The sequence below is a fragment of the Syngnathus typhle genome, linkage group LG9 (genome assembly GCF_033458585.1).
Source record: "Syngnathus typhle isolate RoL2023-S1 ecotype Sweden linkage group LG9, RoL_Styp_1.0, whole genome shotgun sequence".
Lineage (NCBI taxonomy): Eukaryota > Metazoa > Chordata > Actinopteri > Syngnathiformes > Syngnathidae > Syngnathus > Syngnathus typhle.
In genome coordinates this window covers 3889678-3913875 of record NC_083746.1, presented here as the reverse complement: position 1 = coordinate 3913875, position 24198 = coordinate 3889678, and the positions used below count along the sequence as shown (strand labels likewise).

At 40.4% G+C, this 24198-nt stretch overlaps 1 protein-coding gene across 1 annotated transcript in view; it reads right to left on the bottom strand.

Moving 5' to 3' along the window:
• Positions 1-22721, bottom strand: part of clybl (citrate lyase beta like) — a 45886-nt gene extending 23165 nt beyond the window's left edge. The window contains exons 1-2 of the mRNA XM_061287654.1: positions 22662-22721; positions 1340-1538 (exon numbers count right to left, since the gene is read on the bottom strand). Coding sequence (XP_061143638.1) covers positions 1340-1538; positions 22662-22705 — 243 coding nt within the window. The 5' untranslated portion in view covers positions 22706-22721. The remainder of the gene's footprint in view (positions 1-1339; positions 1539-22661) is intronic.
• Positions 22722-24198: the final 1477 nt, after the last annotated feature.

Sequence of the window (24198 nt, the reverse complement as noted above, 5' to 3'; positions counted from 1 at the left end):
TACTCGCCACTACGATTGGGGGGGCCAGTCCACTAGCAACATAGCAAAACTGGCAGCCCTAATATAAATATGAACATGTACACAGATAGAAACACATATGTATACATATTCATTATATTTAAATGTTATTTTTTTTATGCAATGATTCTTTTTTTTCCATTTCAGATCCATAATATATAAATGTGAAATAGAGGATAGAATATTTAATAAAATAGCTTTTCTTGTGGTGCAATACAGTCTTGGAAACCGATGAACCAATGATAAATGATTGTATACCTTACCATTATTGACAGGATTTGTTCTAATAGGATGCATTTTTGATACCTGTACCATTAGTGGAACCTAATATTTTGTCTTCTTTTATTTAAAAAAAAGTAGGTTGAAAGTAAACTATTTTGGATGCACTTACATACAGGGTCAGAACCTGGGAATTCCTCTCGAGTCTGAATGGCTGCATTCCTGTGGACCAAAGCTGTGACATCATCACGGGGTCACAGCTCCGAGCTGTCAGTCACGCGGCCCGTCATCTTATTGCCTTTGTCTAACTACAGGAACGGCCTGCAGCCATATCAATCATCTTTATTATCATGACTTAAAAACCTTTGTTAGCTCACTTTTTTTTCTTTGTTGCACCCGGGCCAACTCTTTATCCTGATCTCCAATCACAATTTCATGGACAGTTCAGAAGGCCCAATGGTGAGTGGGAGGAGAATGCTTTTAACCTGCTGCATCTGCTGCTTTCCCACTGCTTGCCCAGTGGGACGTGGTCACCTTGTTTTAAAGAAAGCTTGGGAGGGGGGCATTGCTGCCTTTATACCAATATAATAGGGAGAAATGTGCTTGCTTGAAACATCTTACTTAGGTAGTTTGCCTTTATGGGATTAAGTGTGAAAGCACCTGTCGGCCGGAGAGTTGTAATTTAGGTCAAAAGTAAGACCATTACTGAAACCCAATTGTGCATATGGATGATTTTTTTTTTTTTTTTGGATCAATGCATATAGATATTAAGAATAACAAAAATGTCCCAAATCCGCACTTTTAGCCACTTTTCCTGTTTTGCTAAACAAACTCAGAATCTTCTGCTGTCTTGGCACCGGCATATAACGTTCACTAGCTGACACTTCTCCCAACCTTTTAACTTGGAGGCAAGTTTTTAAAGCAGCACACCAAATGCTGATGATGTTACACGGTAAAACACAGGCAGATCGCCTTATACCTTTGTTGCATTGGATCTTTGAATAAAACAGGCTAGAGTAACAGGGTGCCAACATGGTGGAAATAGCGCAGTAGTTTTTAATGTGATCCTACCATGAAAAAAAAAACAATTTGGGATGACTACCTTTTTGCTGAGGGCTACGCCATCCTCGCAGTCTAGGACGGCGCAATCAACGTCCAGTGTGGCCAGTTTCCTCAGCTTTCGCTCATCATTGCCGGGGCAGTAGAGCACGGCTCTGCGGGGTACATAGGGCAGCGAAGCACCTGCAGTTTCATGGCGGTGACGCCATCCCTTGGTGAACAACCTGAGCCCGACACCATTCCTGTTAACAAAAATAGGTATGCACAACATAAGCACACATTAATTCACGTATTCGTGGCATACATTAGAAGACCTTATACAGTATGAATGCAGGGTTGAGGTCACTGAATAATCAAAGGTTGTTGTTGCATTCATTTTCATAATATAAACAACTTTAATGGTAAACATGTTGACAACAGTGAAAGTCTATCAATGTTTGGTTCTGTTTGCCCTTCAGCTGCTCATTGAAGTGGAGGGGATATATGCGATGACCTAGGCTTTAGTTTTCTTTTGTTGAAGACAAACTCACCCAAACGCTCAGCCACTCATATGCTAATGCAGCCACACTGCTCAGTGTCTCGGGGAGTTGGCGGGGGTGGTTGTTGTGGTTGTATAGCAGAGTCATGGAGTGGAGCACAGACCTCCGGCAAGGCCAGTTTTGATAAAAGCAGCAGCAATGAGATGTGATGAGTGTAAACATTTGTCATTCTATGCCCCGACCACACAGCCACGCCCCAAGTAGTCATAAAATGTTTTAACTATGATTTCAAATACAAATCAACGCCGCAGAAATAGGGGTAGCGGGAAAAAAAACAATATCGATAAGGAGAAAACAGAATCTTATATGGCAAGGATAGAAGTATGCTCGGAAAAAAAAAAAACTATTCGTTTCAGAACAATCAGATGTGTTGACCACCACATTGTGTCTAGTTTTGGGGGGGGGGAAAAACCCCATCAAATGTTGAAGCAACATTTTTTGAGTGTTAATTATTTTCTTTGCTACCTTGCAAATGCTCTACTTGACATTTGTGGCCACCCTTAGAACAAGCGATTCATTTATTTACAAGGAACCTTATCTTTCACAACAAAATCTCACTAAGAAGGATCATATAGTTGGTTGATTGTGTCAGTGACCTTTTGTGCGATGGCTACAAAAAGAGGATGAAGAGCTTTTCTTTTGTGGTCTTACAAAAAGAGAAGAATTATTCTACACTTCACTTGTCTTTGGCTTTATATATATAAAAAAAAAAAAAAGAGGAGGTAAAAGCACGTCAACTGCCGCTTAATCCTGTCAACAATGCTTCCACGTGCCCTCCAGTCATTCTTGGCTGTAATCTGCTTGTGAGTTGTCATAGCAACTCCTGTAAATTAGGCTGATTCTTGCATACATGACAAGCATTTGGACTGTGAAAAGTGTTCAATCAAGGAAAACAGAAAACGTGTCAGAGGGCTGATGGGTAGATAGTAATAGTACGTAGATGAAATATTTGCAGGGGAACCTCTAATTTTGACTGCCCCAATAGGTTACCGTATTTTCCGCACTATAAGGCGCACCTAAAAACCTCCAATTTTCTCAAAAGCCGACAGTTTGCCTTATAATCAGGTATTAGATTATTTTTTCCAGAATTTTTGCAATGCATAAAGATTATCTTTCATTTTTTTAAGAATAGAATAGTTACAGTAGCCTACATGTGGTTGACAAACTGCTCTGTCTTGCATATTAAAACCAGCCTTCCAACATGCCATATGGGATTATACTAACAATCTATTTCTCTTCCCGTCATTTTTTCATTTTTTACATGGAAGGTTATGATAACACGAGGCTTTGTGGGTATACAAGCGTCTGTAAAGTGGTGGGACATGGCCACAGCAGCTGCGTTTACTGGTCCAAGATCAGAAGTGAGTGTGTGTTTGTGGGTTTATATGGTGCTGGTTCTCATTAGGAAGAACAGCGGCGGTGGCCATGGCAGCAGACATGGGCCAAATGGCACTCAAAACAAGGCAAGGACAGACAGAAATGTGGGCCCATTTTTTTGTTACAAGGGTGAAATTAGTGTATAGCTTTTGGAAACATTGTGTTCATCCTTCTTATTAAGTGGTTAAGGGGAACAAAGCAAAACAACAGCCACCCACAGACCGAACTAGAATAATGACACTAAGAGAGAAATAATATCCCATGCCGTGTTGAATACGCTCCAATAACTTACGGTTTTATGTTGCTTTTCGATTTTTATGTGTCATCGTTGAATTAATTAGCCTGCTGGAGCTGTTTCATTATCACAATCTAATGCATTTCCTGTAACTCTACAGGCCTCCAACTGGCATCATAATGGCCTAATTCAGGTGGTAATATTCATTGTACCACATGAATGATGACAGATAACAAGAGGCCACACTCCAAAACAGAGAATGACAACAGCCATGCACTCAATATGTAGATTTACACAATTACCTCCAGCATGGAAGTACAGGTAGATGCCGTGTGATAAATGTACAAAATTAAAGATTCCCCCCCCCAGCCCCAACACACACAATAATCACTGAGTGACGGATATGCAAACTACACTATTTATAGAGCAATTTAAAACAACTACCACTGCAAGTGTTGTACATCAAACAATGCAAGTCACACAACGACCAAAACAGTTAAACTAATAAATACAAAAGATAATATGGTGACGTACTGGTTAGCACTTCCGCCTCACAGTTAGCATTGCAGCAATAATTTAGATTTAAAAAATACTGATCGTCCCTCATCATGAACAATCCTCAAACCCCACCCCCACCCACCCACCATTTCCTCCCCTCTTTCGGGTCTCATTAGTTTGGGTTTTATGCCTTAATCTACACAATGAGGATGAAGTCATGGCAGTTATCTTGGGCAGCCAATGCCTGTTCTACCTGTAATCCTTCTCAAAGACCCCCGGCTTTCTTCAAAGCTCACAAATCAGCACACAATGCTTTTTATGCAAGGTCTTCGCCGGGGGAACGACTGTGTACTTTTGTCATCCGTGCTATATAAAACGAGTTTAATCCCGCACCTCCTTTGAAGGAGGGAGACATCTTTATCGAGGACTCCGGAAAGACAAATGTTCGAAATGAAAGGACATGAGCACTATGACAACAGTAGCAATCTGGCATGTCAATATTCCGTGAAATATCATTCACAATGTAAATTTCTGGCTGCAAACCGACAAAGGGCATGCATATCAAATTGTTGAGGATCACAGTATATTTGTTTAGTTTATATAAAAGGGACAAAATCAGTTGTTTTGTTTTTACGCAAAATCAAATTTGTCAAGTACGGGCGAATGAAATGGAAACCCTACAGAATTAGAAAATTCATTTTTAGTTGTTCAATTTCATGATAATGGTTTTGTAGGTTGAAAAAGAAGATCCGCCATCGGCACGGACAGTCATGTTATCGTTTTCGTCTAAATTCTATGAAAAGGGACTTCTCATGGGCGACAACTCTAAGGGGCCATTCACAATGGATTATTTTCAACAAGGTTAAATAAACATTTGCCACCATCTCGTGGAAAAAAAAAAAGAGAAAAACATCCCTTTTTTTTTTAAGTGACAATTTCCAGTTTATATTTACTGCAATAAAATGCCCCAAACTTGCTCACACATGCTTTTCATTGGACAGCAAATAAAAGATTCATTGGCAAAGTGCTGAGTAAAACACTTTTGTTGACAGTTTAAATGAATTTATCATTAAAAGTCAATTGAGAGGGAGGCTTAAAAGAGGTCAAATAAGTCGTTCCATTTGAGGAGGACATAAGGGGGTTAGCTTTTAACTTAGCATTTTTATTGACTCTGGCAAAACAAAATAAGCGGCCTCTGTAGGATTGTGCTCTCTGCATTGGCCATTCAGGCCTTCTGAGGCCCATTGTACTACTCTGAAGGCATTGAAAAGAAACCCCACTGGTGGAAATGCAGTGGAACAGCCCCACAACAGGCCACAACTGTTCCCTTATGCATGAAAGGCAGCCTTATAAAAGACAAGATGGACTTCTGAGGTAGCAGCAAAAACAAAGGCAACAAAAGTGCTGATCATGAGGGGATGACACGACTTGTCTCAGCAGAAGGAGTCTAAAGAAAGGGCGGCGGGACAATAGCACTCCTGGCCGATGACATGTTGAAGAATTGAAAAATCCACACAAGAAGTGTCTTTTCAGTTCACTAAACCCACAAGCGCTGGCGGAGTGGCGGCTGGACCCTGGTCAGACTGAAAGGGGGGTGGACGACAAGCAGAACAGCTTTTTCTTCTTTCAGCGTCTTCCAAAATATTCCCTGCTTCTGTCAACTCACTTGGCGATGGCGGAGGAACACCGGGGGGATGGCTTTAGTAAGGATACACCAAAACCAAATCAGAGTGTGGTGACTTCCGCTCCCGCAGCTTCCCGTTCTTTTTTTAATCTGTTGACCGTCAGATCCGTTTCTGTTTGTGCCCCAGACATAATTATGCTACTGCCCAAACGCCATGGTAACTGTCAGACGAACAAAAAACATGTTTGCTCGAACTGAAAATGCTTCCATGTTTTCTGATGAACCCTGTTGGCTTTTTGCAAAAGAACATTTGGACTTTTTATTTTCCCATGGGCTCGATAGCCAAGAGGCCTTTGACGTGAGGGACAATAATCACTTGTTTACGTGACAACAGCACATGAGAGAGAAATGGGCAAATTTTGAGTCAATGTTTTAAAAGGTTTAAAATTGTGTCTCTGGCTAATTCAAGAAACTGTAACATTTCTCTGAAAAATGTCAACAAATCTAAGAAGCATTTAAGGCAGGAAAAAAAAAAGTTCAATTGTTGCCGTACCGAAGTCAGATTTCTTGTTTGGCATCTTGAATCTTGAAAGTAGTCATGTTATCTATTCCAGCTGAACCACAGGAACACAGGCCTGTAGAAATTACTTTCCATGGACACAAAAACAAAACAAAACAGCTGTTTACACTGAACTGTGCTTAAATTCAGTTGTTAAAACTGTTAACTCCATTTTGGGAACCCAAAAATGCAATCTTCTGAAAACATGTCTCAGCGTTTAAAACATGTCAAATAATCGTGTTATTGGTTCAATTGTTTTCAATTGTATTTGCAGGTATTTATGAACAGGGGACTATTTGGAGAAAAAGTTTGTAAAATGAGGAAAATACTACCAATTCAATTCCACGTACCTTTTTCCCGCATAGATATTAGAAGGAACTTGCACTCCCAGATATTTAGCAACAATTGTAATGCCTTGTATGGTCATAAACACGTTGGTTAGTGCAGTGATGCATTGACTAAGCCAATTGTTGAACAGTGGAACCGCAGGAGAAGAAACTCCTCCATGATAGCCCAAGGCCTATCCCACAGTTCTTCAGACATACCCATGGGGCCTTTCACTGGCTACCCCCTGTCTGATTAATGGATCAATGTGGTAATTGATTAGTGAAGAGGAGGTGGGAATAAGTACATAGGTCATACCCCCCACTCCAAACCCCCAAAACAAAAGGGGGACGACGTAAAATAAAATGTCGCAGTGATAGCCTGCAGCCAGGCCGCTGCCCATCAAAGCCACGGCACAAGTGACATAAAGGCCCTGGCCCATTCTGCAGCCTGCCCTGTCCTCCCTCCCTCCTCAACTCTCCTTTTCTCTTGGTAATGCTATCTGTAAAGTGACAGGAACCATTCTGGGAGCTGCTTGTCCACTCACCTTCATAAAACGAGCCGTAAAGCAGCAAATAACAGGCTTATATGGCTTCATTATGCTGCCTTTGCAGGTTCACAGCCCCTGGGCTGAAGGGGTGAGGGGGTTCGCCGCGGTTGCGCAAAGGCGGGGTTGACTGTCGGCAGGAAGGACAGACCGGTTCTCGTGGAACGCTTGTTGTCCCAAACGCTGTCACCATGTCCTTGTTTGCTCAAGAAGACTACTGGATCCTCCCTTTATCCCCGTACTGCCTTAAATCTCAGGCAAGACAAACAAAGTGGCACGGTTCACTCCGAGACTGAAAGTGACGCCGTGAGTCACAAATTTTAATTTCAATAAAGCTGGCAAGTGTGGGGGGGGGGGGAATGCACATTAAAACAATATTGTGACTTGCAAGTAGTTTTTAACCTATATTCATAAGAAGACATGATAAAGATGAGATGTTTAATATTCGAGAATACGTTGGGTCAGGGACATCAAAAATTGGGAGTTTGTTAAAAAAAAAAAAAAAAAAAGGCACCTGTTTGGAAATTTCTACAGGTGAGCAGATTAACAAAACTTTAAAATTAGCATCTTCAGTCCCCGTTTTTTAATTTGTATTATTAAAAGGAAAGGTGATGAAACAGCCCCAACCTAGCTTTTTTGATCGTTTTGCAGGCGTCAAATTCAAAACGAGTGGATGTTATTATTTTAAATTATCAGTTTGAACAAGATATATTTGATCTTTGCACCATATTTAATTAGATTTAGATTAAAATGTGAAAATCATTGTATTCCGTTCTGTTTTGCAGAACATTTGCGTTTGTAATGATAAGGATACAAATTTATTTTGAATCATGTCATTTTTATTCAGGCAAAATTTAGTGTGATAGTGGGTCGATATTATTGGCTGAGTCTTCAGGAGTTGACTATCATTCTGACCCAGACAAAAGCAGCAGCAAAAAAACCCGAGGATACATTCCATGATAAAATTCACTGAATAACATAGGTCATTTTCATGTTCAATTCTCCATCTGGAGGGTCGAATATTCTGCACCAAAACCTAAACCACACGTATGGATGAAGGCGCTTCTGAACCTACGAGGATGGCTCGGAAAGGACGGCCCTAGCCTTCGTTCCAAACTGTTTGCTGTACAGATCAGACAGTGCACTCTGCTGTATTAACAGCGCCACATCCCTGAGATGACAGCGACCGCTGAAACACAATCTGATCATCACAGCCGCAGAAAACCTTGTCTGGATATTTTCTTGTTGCGAAAATATTACGTTGTTGTTGGGCATAAACCATCACTTCTCAGGATTTTTTGAACCAATCAGCAAACATGTCTTAATACTCCACTTTTGAATGAAAGGGACAAGATCTTTAAAAAAAAAAAAAACTGATTTGCAACTGTCACTTACTACACAATACTACACTTTTCATGAATATTTCTAAAATGTTCTTTTCAAACCCTCAAGAACGTCCAGCCCCAGTGAGATCGCTGCTCTCGTCAGCAGGACAGTCAAGAAGTCGTGCTTAGTGGCATCACTGCGGTCAGTGCACTTTTAATCGCCCCCATCGTCACAGGACGTTTCAAAAGGTGCTAAACCAGTTAAAGGGGGAGTGGTAGCTACGACTGCACATGCTGCACGTGAAGCTGGCACTGGACTGGGGGTCGGTGTCCAACGTCAAGATTACAGAGTATGGATAGAACGGAGGCAGAGGAGAGGGTGGAGTGCTTTCTCCGCCACTCATGTCACTACGATAATCTGTAATGACGGAGGGAGACAGACAGGCCAGACTGATCAGCGCTTACTTTTAAAGAACCGCTAAACCAAACGGTGGGACTAAGTGCTATCAGGTTCTTAAGACTAAGATACTTAGGAAAAGCGAGACATACACAAGGAAAAGATTGATGGATGTTGTCTCGTGTCATTTTAATGTTAATTACTCAGTAAATCCTGGTGATTCAATACATTTCAAATGTGGATCTGGAGATGAGTGGAAATACGTCATGGTGTGGAAAAGATGGTGTATAAAAAGATTTTAAAAAAAAATAGACTACAAATACTGCAATCTTATGTGGCTCTTGCTACCAATATCAAGTTTATAGAGGAGAACAACTCAGGTTTATTTTTAAAGACAAATAATCTTACACCTCACACTTTGAGAACAATCCGAACCCAGAAAAAAAGAAAAAACACTTTATTGCGCTTTTAGTCACTTTCATTGGTATCATTTTGGCTATCTTGTTTTCTGCACTTGAAAACGTTGAAATAAATAAAATTAATCACACCACCTCAAAAAAATAAATAATAGATACAGCAAATTATCAGACCTGATTCTGAATTTGGGTTACCAGCAGTACGGGTACTGAAGAGAAAACCAGAAAAAGTGAGCGGGACGTCTGCTTGATTCAACCAACAAAAGCTGCTACCTGAAGAGAAAATGAACAACATTTAAGGTGGTGAAAGGAACAATGTCAGAACAGAAGCTTAGCCGCCCTGGGTCGCAGTGACGAGCCTCGGACGTGGCTGCAGCTGAGGCAGTAGGTCAGATGGTCGATCAGACCGCCAGGATATTCGGCCTACCATCTGATGCATCCTGCAGATTGCTTTACCTCCTCTCCCACCCAAAATATATCCTCATACTCTCGACTCGGAACACGGAAAAAGTTAGGCAGATGGGTGTCCATAAAGATCCACTTGGGAGAGTGAAATTGAATTGAATTTTAACAAGAGAAAAGCGGAAAAGGGAAAAAGAGTGACATCTGTGTAATTTTTTGTGCTCTTATTTTTTTCTCCTGTGGGCCATGTTGTGTCATGACTGAGGTTTTTTGGATCATGGTCTGTTTAATTAAATGGACCACCGTCACGGAAACACTGACTGACACCCCCCAGCTCATTGCAGCTCTCTCTTCTTAAGTTGCCTGTGCCCCCAAGTGGCCACATATAAAAATGACTCCTGTAATCCAAGTTAGAGGACTATACTATATATTTTTAATGAATTCCTAAATGTATGTCAATCCCCGAAGAGATAGTCAATTTGGGCATGTCACTACTGCCCAGGAAGAATTTTTTAAAAGGAATTTGAGTCATAAAGATGATGCTCCCTATAGTGTTGTAATGACAGACACTTCATTCTTTTGACCAACAGGGATGCCGCTTGCCCTCGACTTCTGCCCGGCCCCGAGCCTTTAATTAAGACTGGCTTAGGCCTGATTGATCCTGACACACCAGGAAGTTTCTTGAAAATCTGACTGCCAAAACCATGAAAGCATTATACAAGCCAAAAGACCCCTCATAGCCCCTCCTGGCACCCCCCATTAAAAGATTCCAAGCTGAAAGCTTCGACATTTTTGTGGTACGCTGTTAAAATTAACCCTTAGCTACCTAACTTCCATCACTTGCCCAAATTAATCATAGAGAATTTGCTCCAATGGAACATTTTCGACACTGCAACCCGCATAAATTAAGGCTTCAACAGGCCAAAGTCTACCATAATGAATAAATCAAAAGCAGATTCCCCCTCAACAAAAGTAACACGAATCGGAAGCAGGATTTGTCAGGTTTGTCCGAGCTCTGTGCGTCACTCCTGTTGTGCATGTTTACAGGCACCGCATGGGGGGGGGGGGGGGGGGGGAACCTGCGTACCTGTTTTCACCACAACAAAGCCAGCGACTCAAGCAGCGGTAGGAAGGTCTGCTTCAATTGAAATTCCGCACATATCCCACCGGATAACTGAATCCAACGTGTGCAAGTGAATATTTGAAAAGTAAAACAAAAAGGGGGGAGAGAATAAATAAATGAAGAAAAAAAAAACAACAACAACCAAAAAACAACTTCAGGTAATAACTCCATGCGCGAAATCGAGCTTAAAAAGACCAAATCTCAGTTAAAACAATATTGGAAAATAATACTCAAATAATTCAACTGTTCTGTTTGAATACAACAATTCAAAAAGGCAAAATGTGTCATGGCGGGTTTGATAGTGACTTGGGAAATGGAAGAGGTTGATAATCATTTTTTGCCTATTTTTACGTAAATAATCATATAAGTATTTGACTTTCAGAAAATTACTATGAGAGTAAGTTTACAAAAAATACATTGTAATATTATTACCAAGACAATCAAACTCAGCTAACAATATCACGCAGCATAACCCCCCCATATCTTCCCAAAATATATTCAAGTAGTTACGAGTGATCTTGAAACTACAGTTTCAATGGGGGCGGAAAAAGAACGTCATCTTGTTGCCATCTGGAAACCTTTACCACTGAACACATTTTATATAATTAACATTGTCAACTGTTTACAAGTTGAATAAAAAACATGACACATAATGTTGTCTTTACAACACAAAGTAGGCTCCTACAGGAGACTGCTCTCATGTTAGTATTTAAAACCTTCAGGAACAAAAAAACACAAAGTGGAAAGTGTCAGCAAGCAGGATCCATCACTCTATTAAGGGAGTGGAACTGGCAGGAGTGGCAATGAATCAAGTGCCCCTCTTCCTTCCTACTGGGTGGACCATGGAAACACATGATCTCATTTTCAACTTGACACCTACATATCTCAGGGTCAAACAAAAAATAAGCATACCTCAATAAACTAAGACTACAGAAATTCACATCTTCAAGAGGGGTATCATCATGGTTCGTTGAGTTATTGATATAGTGTTATTGTTTTCACTATTCTGAGTGTTACTATATTGGGATTGCATTAACGTTTGAGCAACGGTGAGTTATTTATTCTGTGTGCCTTATATATTAACAACATTTTAAAATGGGCCATTCATTGAAGGTGCGCCTTATAGGGCGGAAAACACGGTATATCGGAACTCAATAAAATGTGGTCCATCTTGTATCGTGCCAGATTCTGTGTTCACAGAACATCAATTACCAATATAGGGACTGTTTTATTCTGATAGTAAAAACATAACCACCCATATTTGATAAAAAAGTTTTTCATGTGATACTCATTGTGGGGAAAAAATCGTAATGAAATAAACCACAGGCTGCACAGAGCAGAAATAGAGAAAGGGCCCGATTGAAATCTGAGGTCAGATCGTTGTCATTGTCTTAAGTATTAAAAATTGGTCTGTGATTAAGGATTGTTTTTGTTAAAGTACAAGAAAGTCTCAAAAATAATTAAAGTTGACGACAACGTTTATTGCAAGCAGTGTTCAAAAAACAAATCAGGAAGGCACTGCTGACGCAAAAACTCCAGAGCCCGAGGGGTGGTGGGGGGGTTGCATTAGATAGTGTAAAGCAGGCTCAGGAAGTCATCAAGAAGATTCCATTTGAAGTCAGTAATAGATTTCCTGACCAAGGGTGTATTATGGGTGTTAGTATAGTGCAGCTGGAAATGTCTGCTGATTGACACGGGTCACATTTGACGTGGACATGCCGCCGACTGTTTGGATTGGAACATAACAATGTTTTCAAAAATGATCTGAGGAAAATTGCAGTAGGCACGAAAATATCTGGAAATGTAGCCTTTTTTAGACTTTGGCTGTTTTTAGGTACTGTAGTCTATCTGAGAGTGTCGTCAACAGTGGAAGAGTGAAAATTTGAACGTTGGGGAAGAACAAGGGCTGGACAACAAGGGCACAAAAATAATAAGATAAGAAAATAATACGATTATAAGAAGAATAAACGTGATTATTTTGGATTAATATTGAAATCACTATTATTTAAAACAATGATTTATTGTAAATACCAAAACTCAGCTATTCACAACTTATTTTTCACAGATTCTGAAGAGTATTTCCTTTTACGTATTGGTACATTACTAGTCTGTATGTGTTCCTATAGCATTTGTGTGTGAATGTTTTTTGAAAGAACACCCAGAAGCCGATGCTAATTTACCGTTAGCATGTCAATGGGATTTTAGATTAATTGGCTTCAGCATTAGCACTGGTAATGTTTTTATGTTTGGGAATTCAAGTAACATTAATTGCTTTGAAAGAGTACATTTGAAAATTAATGGCTGAAACATTAAATACGTTTTTTCCAAGAAATTCAAAATTTTAATGTTTTACCAATTACGGGAAAAAAATGTGTTTTGTTAATCATCAATTATGTGTAAATTTGGGCATCTGTGGCCTAAAGCTGAAATTTGGTGGTGGTCTATAGATTTGATAAGCACTGTGTATTACATCAAAAACTTTCTCTGCTGAAAGCCTGATGAGTGGGACAGCTCTCCAGTGTTTACAGTTTCATCTTATTATGCTGATTTATTCTTCCTGCCCAATAACATGATTTTTAAGCAGTGAATATTTTACATCTGCTTCATTTAAGGCCATTTCTTATGCCTATTGATATTCCCCTCAATGAACTCGGGGGCTCTTGCCTTCATTGAAATGACCACCGCATTAATGAACACTGCCTGCCTTTAGGCTCTGGCACTTTAAACCAAACGTTTGATTTCTCCTTCCCCTTTTCAGGCCACACAGAGCATCATTTAGCTGTGAATTCATTTTTATGTTTGGATCAACCCTACTGAGGTGTGACGCTAGAAGTGCGTAATTACAGAAACGTTACACAAGAAAAAGGTAAGCTTTAGTCTTGCGGGTATTTTGGCCCAGACACTGAAATCCGAGTGAGGCGTCAGTGGAGGACAATAAGAGAATACATCTGCTGGCTTATGAAAGGGCAAATGTGGAGGACTTGTGCAGTCGTGAGCATGTGTGTGTATCTGGTCTCATCAAAGGATGAGACACGCACCCACAGCCGCAGCTCAAACATCAGCAGCCCTTAACAAGGTGTGTCTAATGCTCCTATTTAATGTTTGGCGGTTCAGTGGCGCGTGGCCTGAGGTTTTTTCTTTTTTTGGGAGGGGTGAGCTAAGAACCCCGACAGCTGTGGCCCGAACTGCAGACAAAAGCCCAAAGGAAGTACCGCATCATCGAAGATTTGAGTAAAAAGCTATGGTGATTTGTTTGTGGTCAGTTGTTTATGTTGGTGACTGATTCGGAGGTTAGTCTGCTTTTTATGGTGTGAAATGGTCGTTTGAAAGCCGAGCTTTGGCCCAAAAATAAAATACGGTCATGATAATGTGTGGAACGTTGAAAATACAAAGCACAAAAGACGCACGTGGGCCGGTTGACTGGTCGCGGATATCAGTCCTAACAGGCTTGTCGAGGTGTAATCTATCACTCTCAGAATGTTCGCATCACAATTTTAATCACGACTGCCATCCAAATGTCGGGTAGGCTATTGGCGACAGCCAACGCGGTGGTTGCAGAGTTCAAAATTGTGAAGAAAAAAAAATGATTGCATGTCTACGAGGTTTGGACTGTTATATTTATTAAGAAGAATATGTCTTTACTTAATTCAGCTATTTTTCATTCATAATCAATATTGCACTTTGTTTATGCCCCTCCACCATACTAATAGTTTAATCCGTTCATTTTCGTCCCACGAAATTGACAAACTCGTCCTTGGTATACGACGAATATGCAAAAAGTGTCTAAACGTTATTCAGTTTTCGCAATATCCAACGACAGTAAATCCATATTTGTTGCTCAAGATTATAATACCGCCTAAACCTGATACCCCCTCAAGTTCAAACCATTCCAATGAGCCTAAACCTAGAACTCAAATCCCCTCAGACTGACCAAACAAGCCAGTGTCAACACATCCGCCAGAAGACTGAACTTGGTTTTAAAAATATCAACCTGTTCAGTACGAGAGCATCAAACAGACAGCTGCTGATTTGTTATCCTGTCAATGCGTGTGGCGTTTTCTGGTGTGTGCGTGTATATTTTTACAGCTTCACTTGTGTATTTATTGTTCCATTTTGTCCACAGCTGCAAGTGAAACAGCCGGGTAATTCCATTGCTAGTGATGCAGCCCTTTGGTAGCACCATTCTTAACTAACTACCACCTCTAGAGGAATATCAAAGTATTACAACATGGATCAGTTCTCACTTGATCAGGCTGAAGTTATAAAGGCGTAAAAGCGAAAATATTCATATTTTGCTCGAATCTTACAATTAGAATGGGCTTTTTGTCCCTTTTAAGGTTCGGAATTGGCTAATATCAAATAAAATTGGGATGATAACAAGTTTTATGTTGGATCCAATGTAGTTGTTTAAAAAGTTTTGAAAAGATAAATCTAAAGATCACTAAAACCAATTATTCATCATCATTTACGACACTTACTACATTACTACTGTACTATGGGTGCATTCAGATCTTATTTTGGAAGGTGAAATTGGTCCGTTGCAGTACTAATGGACCAATAATCTGTCAGGTAAAAAAAAACAGTCAAAAACTAGCTGATCAAATAATGAAATAAATAAGTAGCACAATCAAATATCCGTCTATTCATTATCTGAACTGCTTATGCACGTATTAGTTGACAAAATTCCCTCAGATCAATAAGGTTTGGATCTAAGTCACCTTCCCAAAGCTCAGATCACGTTCTTTAGACCGCCAACTTGTTTGCACTTGTCATATATTTCACTCAATTTATCCTTAATTATCTAGAGACTTGATTTATTTAAAAATAATTCCACATATCAACATAAATCTTGATTGTCAACTCAATTGATATTCAATTTAATGGTCGGAAAAGAAATAAAATAGTTTATTTGGGTATAAATCTGTTTAATTTGCACGCAAAGGGCCCCTTTGAATTATGTGTGTTTCAATAAAAAGAAACATAGTACACTCAGACGAGGAAAGCTGATTACTGTAACATAGCCAATTCTGTATTTCTACAAATGATAAGAGTCTGTGTATGATGAGAAATTTCAGGCCATCATTAATGCGAGTGGCTGTGTCCTTGGAGGGCATTAGCACGGGCATTATCTTGTTGTGCCAGACAGTTCCGTAGTAAACACCCTGGCAGAGGGCCTCGTCCTCGTAGTAAACTGATGTGACTGCACAGTTGCGACAGAGTTGTGTAGCCGTCTTGGCACGGAGATATGGGTCATGCTAGGCTGTCCTCTCGCTCACCCCGGCAGTCGAGCCCAAACCCTGATGAGATTAGCTTGGCTAGCCAGGAGGCTCAGCAAAAAAACACCACTGATTACACGAACCCGGAACCCCTCGCAATTCGGCTCGGATTCTCTTGGCTGTGTCTTCGGTTTGAATGGATCTAAACCACGACTACGTACACCCAATGGGCATAGGGAGGTGACATCTCAATGATTGTACAAAAAGGACAAATCAAAAGGATAATCTAGGTTGCATGAGATTTTTGGGAGTGGGTCAGGGAAGCCCACCCCATGGACCAGTCAGAGGTAAATTGCAGCTAAAAATGGGATTAGGCAATTCCAAATGCTAGGGTAATCACTCAGCACTGGCCAGGAGAGAAACCCCCTTTAAGGCAAAGTATTTTGTATAGCTGAGAGCTTTGATTATTACTGCATCGTCTTAAAACCGCATCCGATGAGTAAGGACAAGCGCTTGGTCCTCCCCCGCGTTTACTGGGTGAGTCTGCCTCCTGGGTTCCTGTAAATAAGTGACGTAGCGGTGCTTAATGATGCCCAGACGAGACTCAGCGGGGTCTGGAGATGAGAGCGAAACAGTCAACAGTACGAGTTTGTCACATAATCTCCAAGTACTGCATGAGGAACATAAATATACTGATTTACAGAGCCCTCTGGTGAAGGAAAAGTATTCCCTCATTCGGAGCTCGACTGAAGTGAAGATTCTCAACATGATCTTCATTGACGTACACTGCTAGTGTGTGGTAGTGACAGTTGTTTCCAGTATTAAAAGGCCCACCATAAAGCCTAGCTAGAGGAAACAGGATAAGCGCTTGAGCCAAGGTAGTAAAAAGCTCTCTGGGAAACTTGAAAGCCACACAAATTAAGTCTGCGTCTGCCATCTGGAAACAATAAACAAACAAAAACTCAGCAGCCAAACAAACATCGTGGAAGCGAGAGAGCGATGCAGAGATGGAGTGAGAAATGAGTGACAAAAATCGGACAGTGTAAAGAGATGCGGATCATTAGCGGACACTGATGGGAAGAGATGTAGAGGCACGGCTTTGTTGACGATAAAAAAAAAAAGACCGGTGCTAAGAGGATGACCCTGCTGTTTCGAATGTGTGGAGGTGCAACGTGTTTCTAATGAAGTATAGCGCTCGCAGGACGCCGTCTGTCTCAGACTCGTGCCAATGATGTGCTGGGATGTGCGACACAGTACCGAAGTGTAGCCAATTTGTTGGATTTATAAACTTGTTTTGGTTAGCTCATTTAGAAATCAGAATAGAATTAGAAATTGAGGTTGTTGTTGTTTTTTTAATCACATATGATGGACAGTCCAAGGGAAACATGGGCCATGGCTATTCCACTTCAGTGCCATAGGAGTTGTTTGTTAGTGCCATCTGTGTTGTTTGAACTCTAGCGCAAAAAGCTACGCTAATAATAAAGTCATCATTCCCTCTGTTTGACATCTCAATCACTAGAATGAAGGGTAGAATCCCCCCTGGGTTATTTTTCCCCCCGGAATTTAGGATACCATGCTGGTACCAGTACTTGGGGCAACAGTACATACAAATGTGCAGTAGTTATTAGTTCGGTAAATTTTAAATGGACAATAACCATGACATGGAAACTACTGTCCATATTGACCCTAATGGGCCACACTAAGAAGGGCATCTACAAGACCTCAGCATCTCTATCGGTGCATACACTGGAAACGTGAAACAAACAAAGGTGGAAAGGCTCAGAGAACCATGTACAACCTCCCCCCCTGCTGTGCCTGCTTAACAAACACCCCTCTATAAAAAAGTAAAACCCATTACACATTATGGTGTTGCGTATCAGACAGGAAATGCTGCTAAATTACACCTCATCGTTCTCAAACTGACTGATCGTCACCATGGCAATGAGCCAACTTCAGAGGGGTGAGAACACCCAAAACACCACCCACAATACCCGGGAACAGAATGTAGAGGAGGGGTTAACTGCCCCCCAAAAAAGAAACAAAATTATGGGCCTATTTAATTGTTTAAAGAAAAAAAAAAATCAGTCTTACTGCAAACCTGGAAGTAATATCCTGGTGCAGATACACACAAAACAAACTGCTAGCAAATTAATACGACATGGGATACAGAGCTATAATATCAACACATTCTTAAGGAAGCAATTAGGAATGATTACTCATACTTAGAGCAACTCGGCTATCAGCACCTAATAAGAACTTTTATATTTGATGGCAGCAAATCGGAACGTAATTTCGATTTCTTTGTGTCTTGGCATGTGAAGAAATTGACAATAAAGCAAATAGAAATCATCACTTATTAATATACATGCTTTTCTATTTCACGATGATTAACAGTTGACAAAATACATTCAAATAACTTCCTCAGTAAAGACAGTGTTTTGTTGTTACACGTAATAAGTTTTTTTTATTTTGTTTTATCTTTATCTAAAACAGGAAAAAAATGGTCTTGTCTTAAAAAACTTGATAGAAGTTCAGCTGTATGTAATTCCATCTCCTAAAACTTAAGATGAAAATTCCAACAGACTTTTTACTTCACATCTGTAAAGAGCAAAAACACACGTTCTCAGCTTACTATCTTTAAAAACAAAGAAAACTCCATGTCTCTTCATTAAATACTAAGTTCCCAAATGTATATGACCTATTAGCCAAGAACAAAATTCTTTTGTTGCATTGTTCACACATTCCTCCCTGATTCTGTTTATACAGATGTGCACTCTGAGGGTCCGAAAAGTCTCTTTCTCTACTTTTTTTTTTTTCCCCAACCCGTCGGCGGCTGAAGATGTGCTTTTGATCAAAGGCTTCTGTGCTGGAGCTGAGACACTTGCTTGGGTTGTTTTCTTGCCTCCGGGGGACACGGGCTAACGGATCCATCTGTTGGCCGCATGGATCCACCTTTCGTCGGGACAAGTGTAGTGTGGGGCCTCTTCCCTCTCACTGCCCACCCACCCCTAGCCTCCATCCAGCAAGTTTACTCAGCTGGCCCCCCCACACCAGTTGCCAGAGTTTGTTTTTGCATAGCAACATGTGTTAACTTAATGCTCTGTAACACATTTCAAAGGCAAGCTTAGCTGCGTCAACAGCAGGTAATAGAGCCATTTATTGATGCATTGCCTTGAAAATGGAGGCGTTAACAAAAAAAAAAAAAAGGCTTGGTGGGTGAGCCATCCATGATAGTCAATAAAAAAGAGTTACATTTGATTATGATGCAATGCCTAAAACAGTGAATCACTGTTTATTACAGGGAATACATTCCAAACCCATCCACAATAGGTGGGAATCTGTGATTTAAAAGATTTTTTTCTAAAATTTAGTTTTACTACTCCCACACGCTTTAAGCATGCTGCTTAAAGTATTAGCGCCTCTTTCTTGCAAGAGGCCAAGTGTGCTTGCTTCAATATTATTTGTCCCATTTGAAGTTTACTGTAACTGATCCATACAACCAAAGACGATTAAACAATGTATATTTAAACAATGGTAGCTAAATATACACTCTTCCAACACACAAATAAAAACAAACCCACTCGCTTAATACTAACACCTAATGCAAAACATCAGAGGAAGGAGCTAACAGAAATTAGCATATACATTTTAAGTCTTCAAACAACAGTTGTGTGAACATACATGGACCTCGAACACATACGAACAGTACAAAGTGACGAATCACGATTATTGGAACCTACTGAGCAAACTTGCATGCTGCCTGACATGTTGCAGCACAACTTGGAACGAGATTAAAGGCAGTGAAAAATCTCTAAAAGTCAAGAAACGTGTCGATACATTCCAAACTAAAGATTAAGCAAAGGATAAAGTGGCTGAAGAAGTTGCTTAAACATTCCCACTGGTTGTTTTCCCACCTGATTGGATTATGGCCACACACCCACAAACACACTTCGAGCTCTCGGCTTCCAGCGCCAATCAATGAGGAAATGAGGTGTCAACACACGGGTGTTTATTCAAACACTCATTTATTTTTTTACCGGAAGCCAAAGCGCAGACGACACCAGATGAGTGAGGGGATTTTCATCGAGGATTTCCCCCCTCTCTGCTATACAAATAAATCTCACGCAAATATATGTGATTCTAGTGTTAAAAGTATTCAAGGATATACGAATATACTCGGGAAGTCCGAGGGCTGGAACAAAATATTGATATTGTGAAACACATCTTTCATGGTACAGATCACAAGTGACTGCCAGTTTATCTCTTACATGTCAATGTTTTAGAGTAGGAAGAAGAGGAAAAAGAAAAACTATATGATGGTATTTACTGTGACATATGCCAACTCAAAAGTTAAACCAGAAGACAAATTTTGGGATGTTTGACAAGTGACACTGTGTAAAGATGTACACTGTTACATTAGGTCTTCCGAATGTTATTGTGAAATTAAATCATAAAATATTGATATTGATCAGGTCTATATTATGATATACATTATATTGATCTATCGCCCGGCCATAATCACTGTATCCCAATATTGATTACAAAATACTGTAATATTTTATCACCAGTGACTCTGCGACACCCACTTATAGGTAGCATCAAAATACAGTTCCGTACAGTAGGGGCCACTTTAAAAACGACTGTGGGGATTGGAAAGCGTCCCATCCTGATCAATGCAATGAAAAGTATTCGAGCAAGCGCGGGCCACCGCTTCACGTCACTTAATTGAAAACGTTATAGGGCTGCATTACGCACGAGCTTTTTTTAAGCATCGCTATAAAGCCCTAGCAGGCCCCTAGAGGGGAAACTGCCCATTAACTTATAAGGTCCAGGCCTTGGCTCTCTTAATTGACAAGCTCCAGGCTACTTTCATCACTTGTCGACTTCATAGCGGCAGCCAACGCTTTTCCTCCCAGGATGCCGTTGCATCTTTGACGCGAGGGTGTTGGTGACAAAGAGCAGTCTGCCGCCAGTGTCGAGGCAAAGCGAGGGCGGATCTGGGCTGTTCATAAAACAAAACAACAAGCGCGCACATTCCTCTTCGGGTCTCGGCCGTCTGAGCATTTACCCTCGTAGACGCCGATTCCCTCAAGTCACAACGGATCCAATTAGAAAGACGTGACCCTTTGTTGAGGCTATAAACTGTACCTATTACATTTATTACCTCCGCCAAGTGTTAAAAGCAAACGCGAGAGACATTTTGTTGGGGTTTTAGTAAGAAGAATTATGCAAAAGCCACACAAGCCATTGAAATTTGGTGAGAACCCGAATAACAGTGCGGCTACACAAAAAGTGATTTGTGAAATTATTTCGTTTGTGTGGAATTAATTGTCGATCATTTGCCATTCAAATGAAATGGAAAGCACTACTTGGAAAAAGGTGCATAACTTGAGCGGACGTCATTACTCTGTTCAATACAGCACTAACTTGGAAACAGTAGTTCTGAACATTCAGTGTTTTGTGAATTGGTGTTGCAATAGCATTTTGAACATTCGTCTACAGAGCATTTAATTTGCCAAAAAACGATCAGAGGGAGGAAAAAAAACCCTTTGCTAAGTATTTTCAGGACTCTAAAAAAAGCACTTGTAAACTCAATCATTAGGCAATCAAAGTCTTGATAAATGCCCATCCTTCACAGAAAAAAAATATTTATTTTTACCTTTTTCACAATTACAGTCCACTTGCATTGGGGCCAACTGATAACCCATCTTCAGGACTAAAGTGGAACAGGATGGTCCCTCACCATGATTTCTCTATCAAACGAGTCAGATGTGCGCCGCTCGTCTCTGTGGCAGCGAATAAGTAACACTTCTAAATTAGCACAAAAAGTTAAGGCAGATGGGAAGTCGTAAAGCATGCAACACTGAGCAGCTAAAGAGAACATAAGAATATGGAGAGCTAATGGTAATCGCTAATGTGAAATACAGAGTCAGGAGGCAGCCTGAACTGGTTGCCAGCCAATCGCAGGGCACACAAACAACCATTCACACTCACACCTACGGGCAATTTGGAGTACTCAATCAGCCTACCTTGAATGTTTTGGGGTTGTAGGAGGAAACTAGAGTACCCTGAGGAAAGCCACGCAAGCACAGGGAGAACATGCAAACTCCACACAAGAAGGCCGGAGCCAGAATTGAACCCTGCACCCCTAAACTGTGAGGCAACATGTTAAGCAGTGCCCCACCATGCAGCCCATTTCTACATATACTATCACATATAATTGTACATTTATCCATGCATGACAGCAGATCTTGCATTCCTGAATCATCTTAAAAACATTATGAACTGCATGGTTTCTTCATTTTGTTTAAAGTTTCCCAAAGGGATTTACTGTGCAGGAAGTGCATTCTACAATGTGGAGGCAATGGACTGCAAAGCTTTTTAATTTCACGTGAGGTACATTTTAAATCTAACTTTCTGAGGCTACTTTTAAGGACCATAGCCTGACTGACATCTGATGCAAATGGGAAATTAGTTATTTAATATAACTGTGACTATAGATATAACAAAAGCAAAAGCCAAATCATCACATCTGAGACAGATAACCAAATAGATTGCATCAAATGTCAATTTGCACAGAATGCACCTTTCTGGTATTTTATACAACAGGGTAAGTAAACAAATGAAGCAATCCAAACTCTGATGTACTTCTTGGTGCTATACAGTCGATCGGCTACAAAACATGCAAAATATGCCCCACGGTTGGTTGAACAAGGTCACAGGGGCACATTCTGCAAGCGGTAATGAAAGCAAAAGCATCTTAAAGCAGAAAATCTGACTTACTGTTGCAAAAGTCTTTTGACAGTCCTTCTGACGGGCGCCGCCATTTTTTCTCATGCGAATGGAAGACCTCGATTGGCTAAGTAAGTGAATTATTGGCCTCTGATTGGTCAAGGCGGCAAAAGGGGCTGGGACTGATGGGGGACCAGCTCATTGGACCTGAGGTTCCGGGGGGCGGGACGTGTGACCAATTTTGGAGCTTGAAGTGTGTGGATGTTATATTAATTATTTTTAAAACAAACAAACGAACAAACAAGTTAATCCCTCTTTTAGTTCAAACCAATTTTACAAGCCAATTATTAAATGAAAATAAATAGTCAAACAAATATGTCAGATTGTTTATTTAGCATTTTTCTTTATTTATTTGATTAGTTACTTAATTTATTTTCCTTCACCTTCCAGCTTTTTTTTTTCTTATTCTAAAATATATTATTTTTTCTCTTTTACGGGTATAGCCCCACTTTAGTACAGTATGACTAAGTCTGCAAAATAGGATGATGCTAAACCCATGCATGTCCGCTGATTTGAAAAATAAGCAATATTTTAAAATATTTGAAAAATGATATACGGTGTATTTTTGTTGTTTTCTGATTTGTTTACTTTGTTTGTTTTGTCCCTCCCTTGGCCTGTTTTTCTTGGAAAATGTTTTTGGGAGATTTTTTAGGGTGGCTAAAAAACAATTATATTCTTTTCCCAATCCAAATAAAACCTTGAATGTCAAAATGGAGCGGGAGCCAATCTAACATACATGAAAACTAACTTGTGAGCTTGTGTATTAACCATGAAAGTCAAGGTACTGCTCTTGAGTGGTTGAGTAATTAAATTCTACCAGCCAATGAATAATATACGGGACTATGGTATAATCACTGTACGTTATTTCTCATTAGGAAATTATTTGCAAATTACAGCTTGGAAGTCAACCAGCATCAGGAAACAGAGTTTGGGGGTTTCACGATAACACACTTGTCTGACCTAATGATCGCCTTTATGATTAAGCAGATGGCTTGTTTGTCGCTTTGCTCAGAATCTCTGGTGCATTCAAGACCTCTTTGCGTCACTGCTGTTTGTGTTTACACTGGCTGGCTCAGCGGGATGGGAAGGCACGGAGACAGAATGAAGCTTGTGACCTCGAGAGAGAACGGGGAGACGTGTGACCTCCCACGAGTCCCACCTCACAGCGGTGGTGAATTATGAGCCCTGCCATCAGCCCGGGTCTGAGCGCGGCGCACAAAATGACACGCAATATCTGTCGTGATTAAGTCAGCAGGGAGTTTGCTCCAAATGTCAACATTGGCCCAACAGCCATTGGTTGATTTTAAAAGTGAACATGCTGCCACGTGTATGAAATACAATAACTCGCCAATTAAACAATTGCGTAGAAAGCATTTGCACTGCCGCTTCTTTCTTAGTCCTTCACAGTTCGGAAATCCACCCAAGAAATAATTCTGTGCATTTACCGTCTTTTTGGTGACAATTATTCCGAGAGAAGGCGTTAAGAAAGGTAGAGTTCCCGTTGCACTTTTTGATTTAATATAAGTGT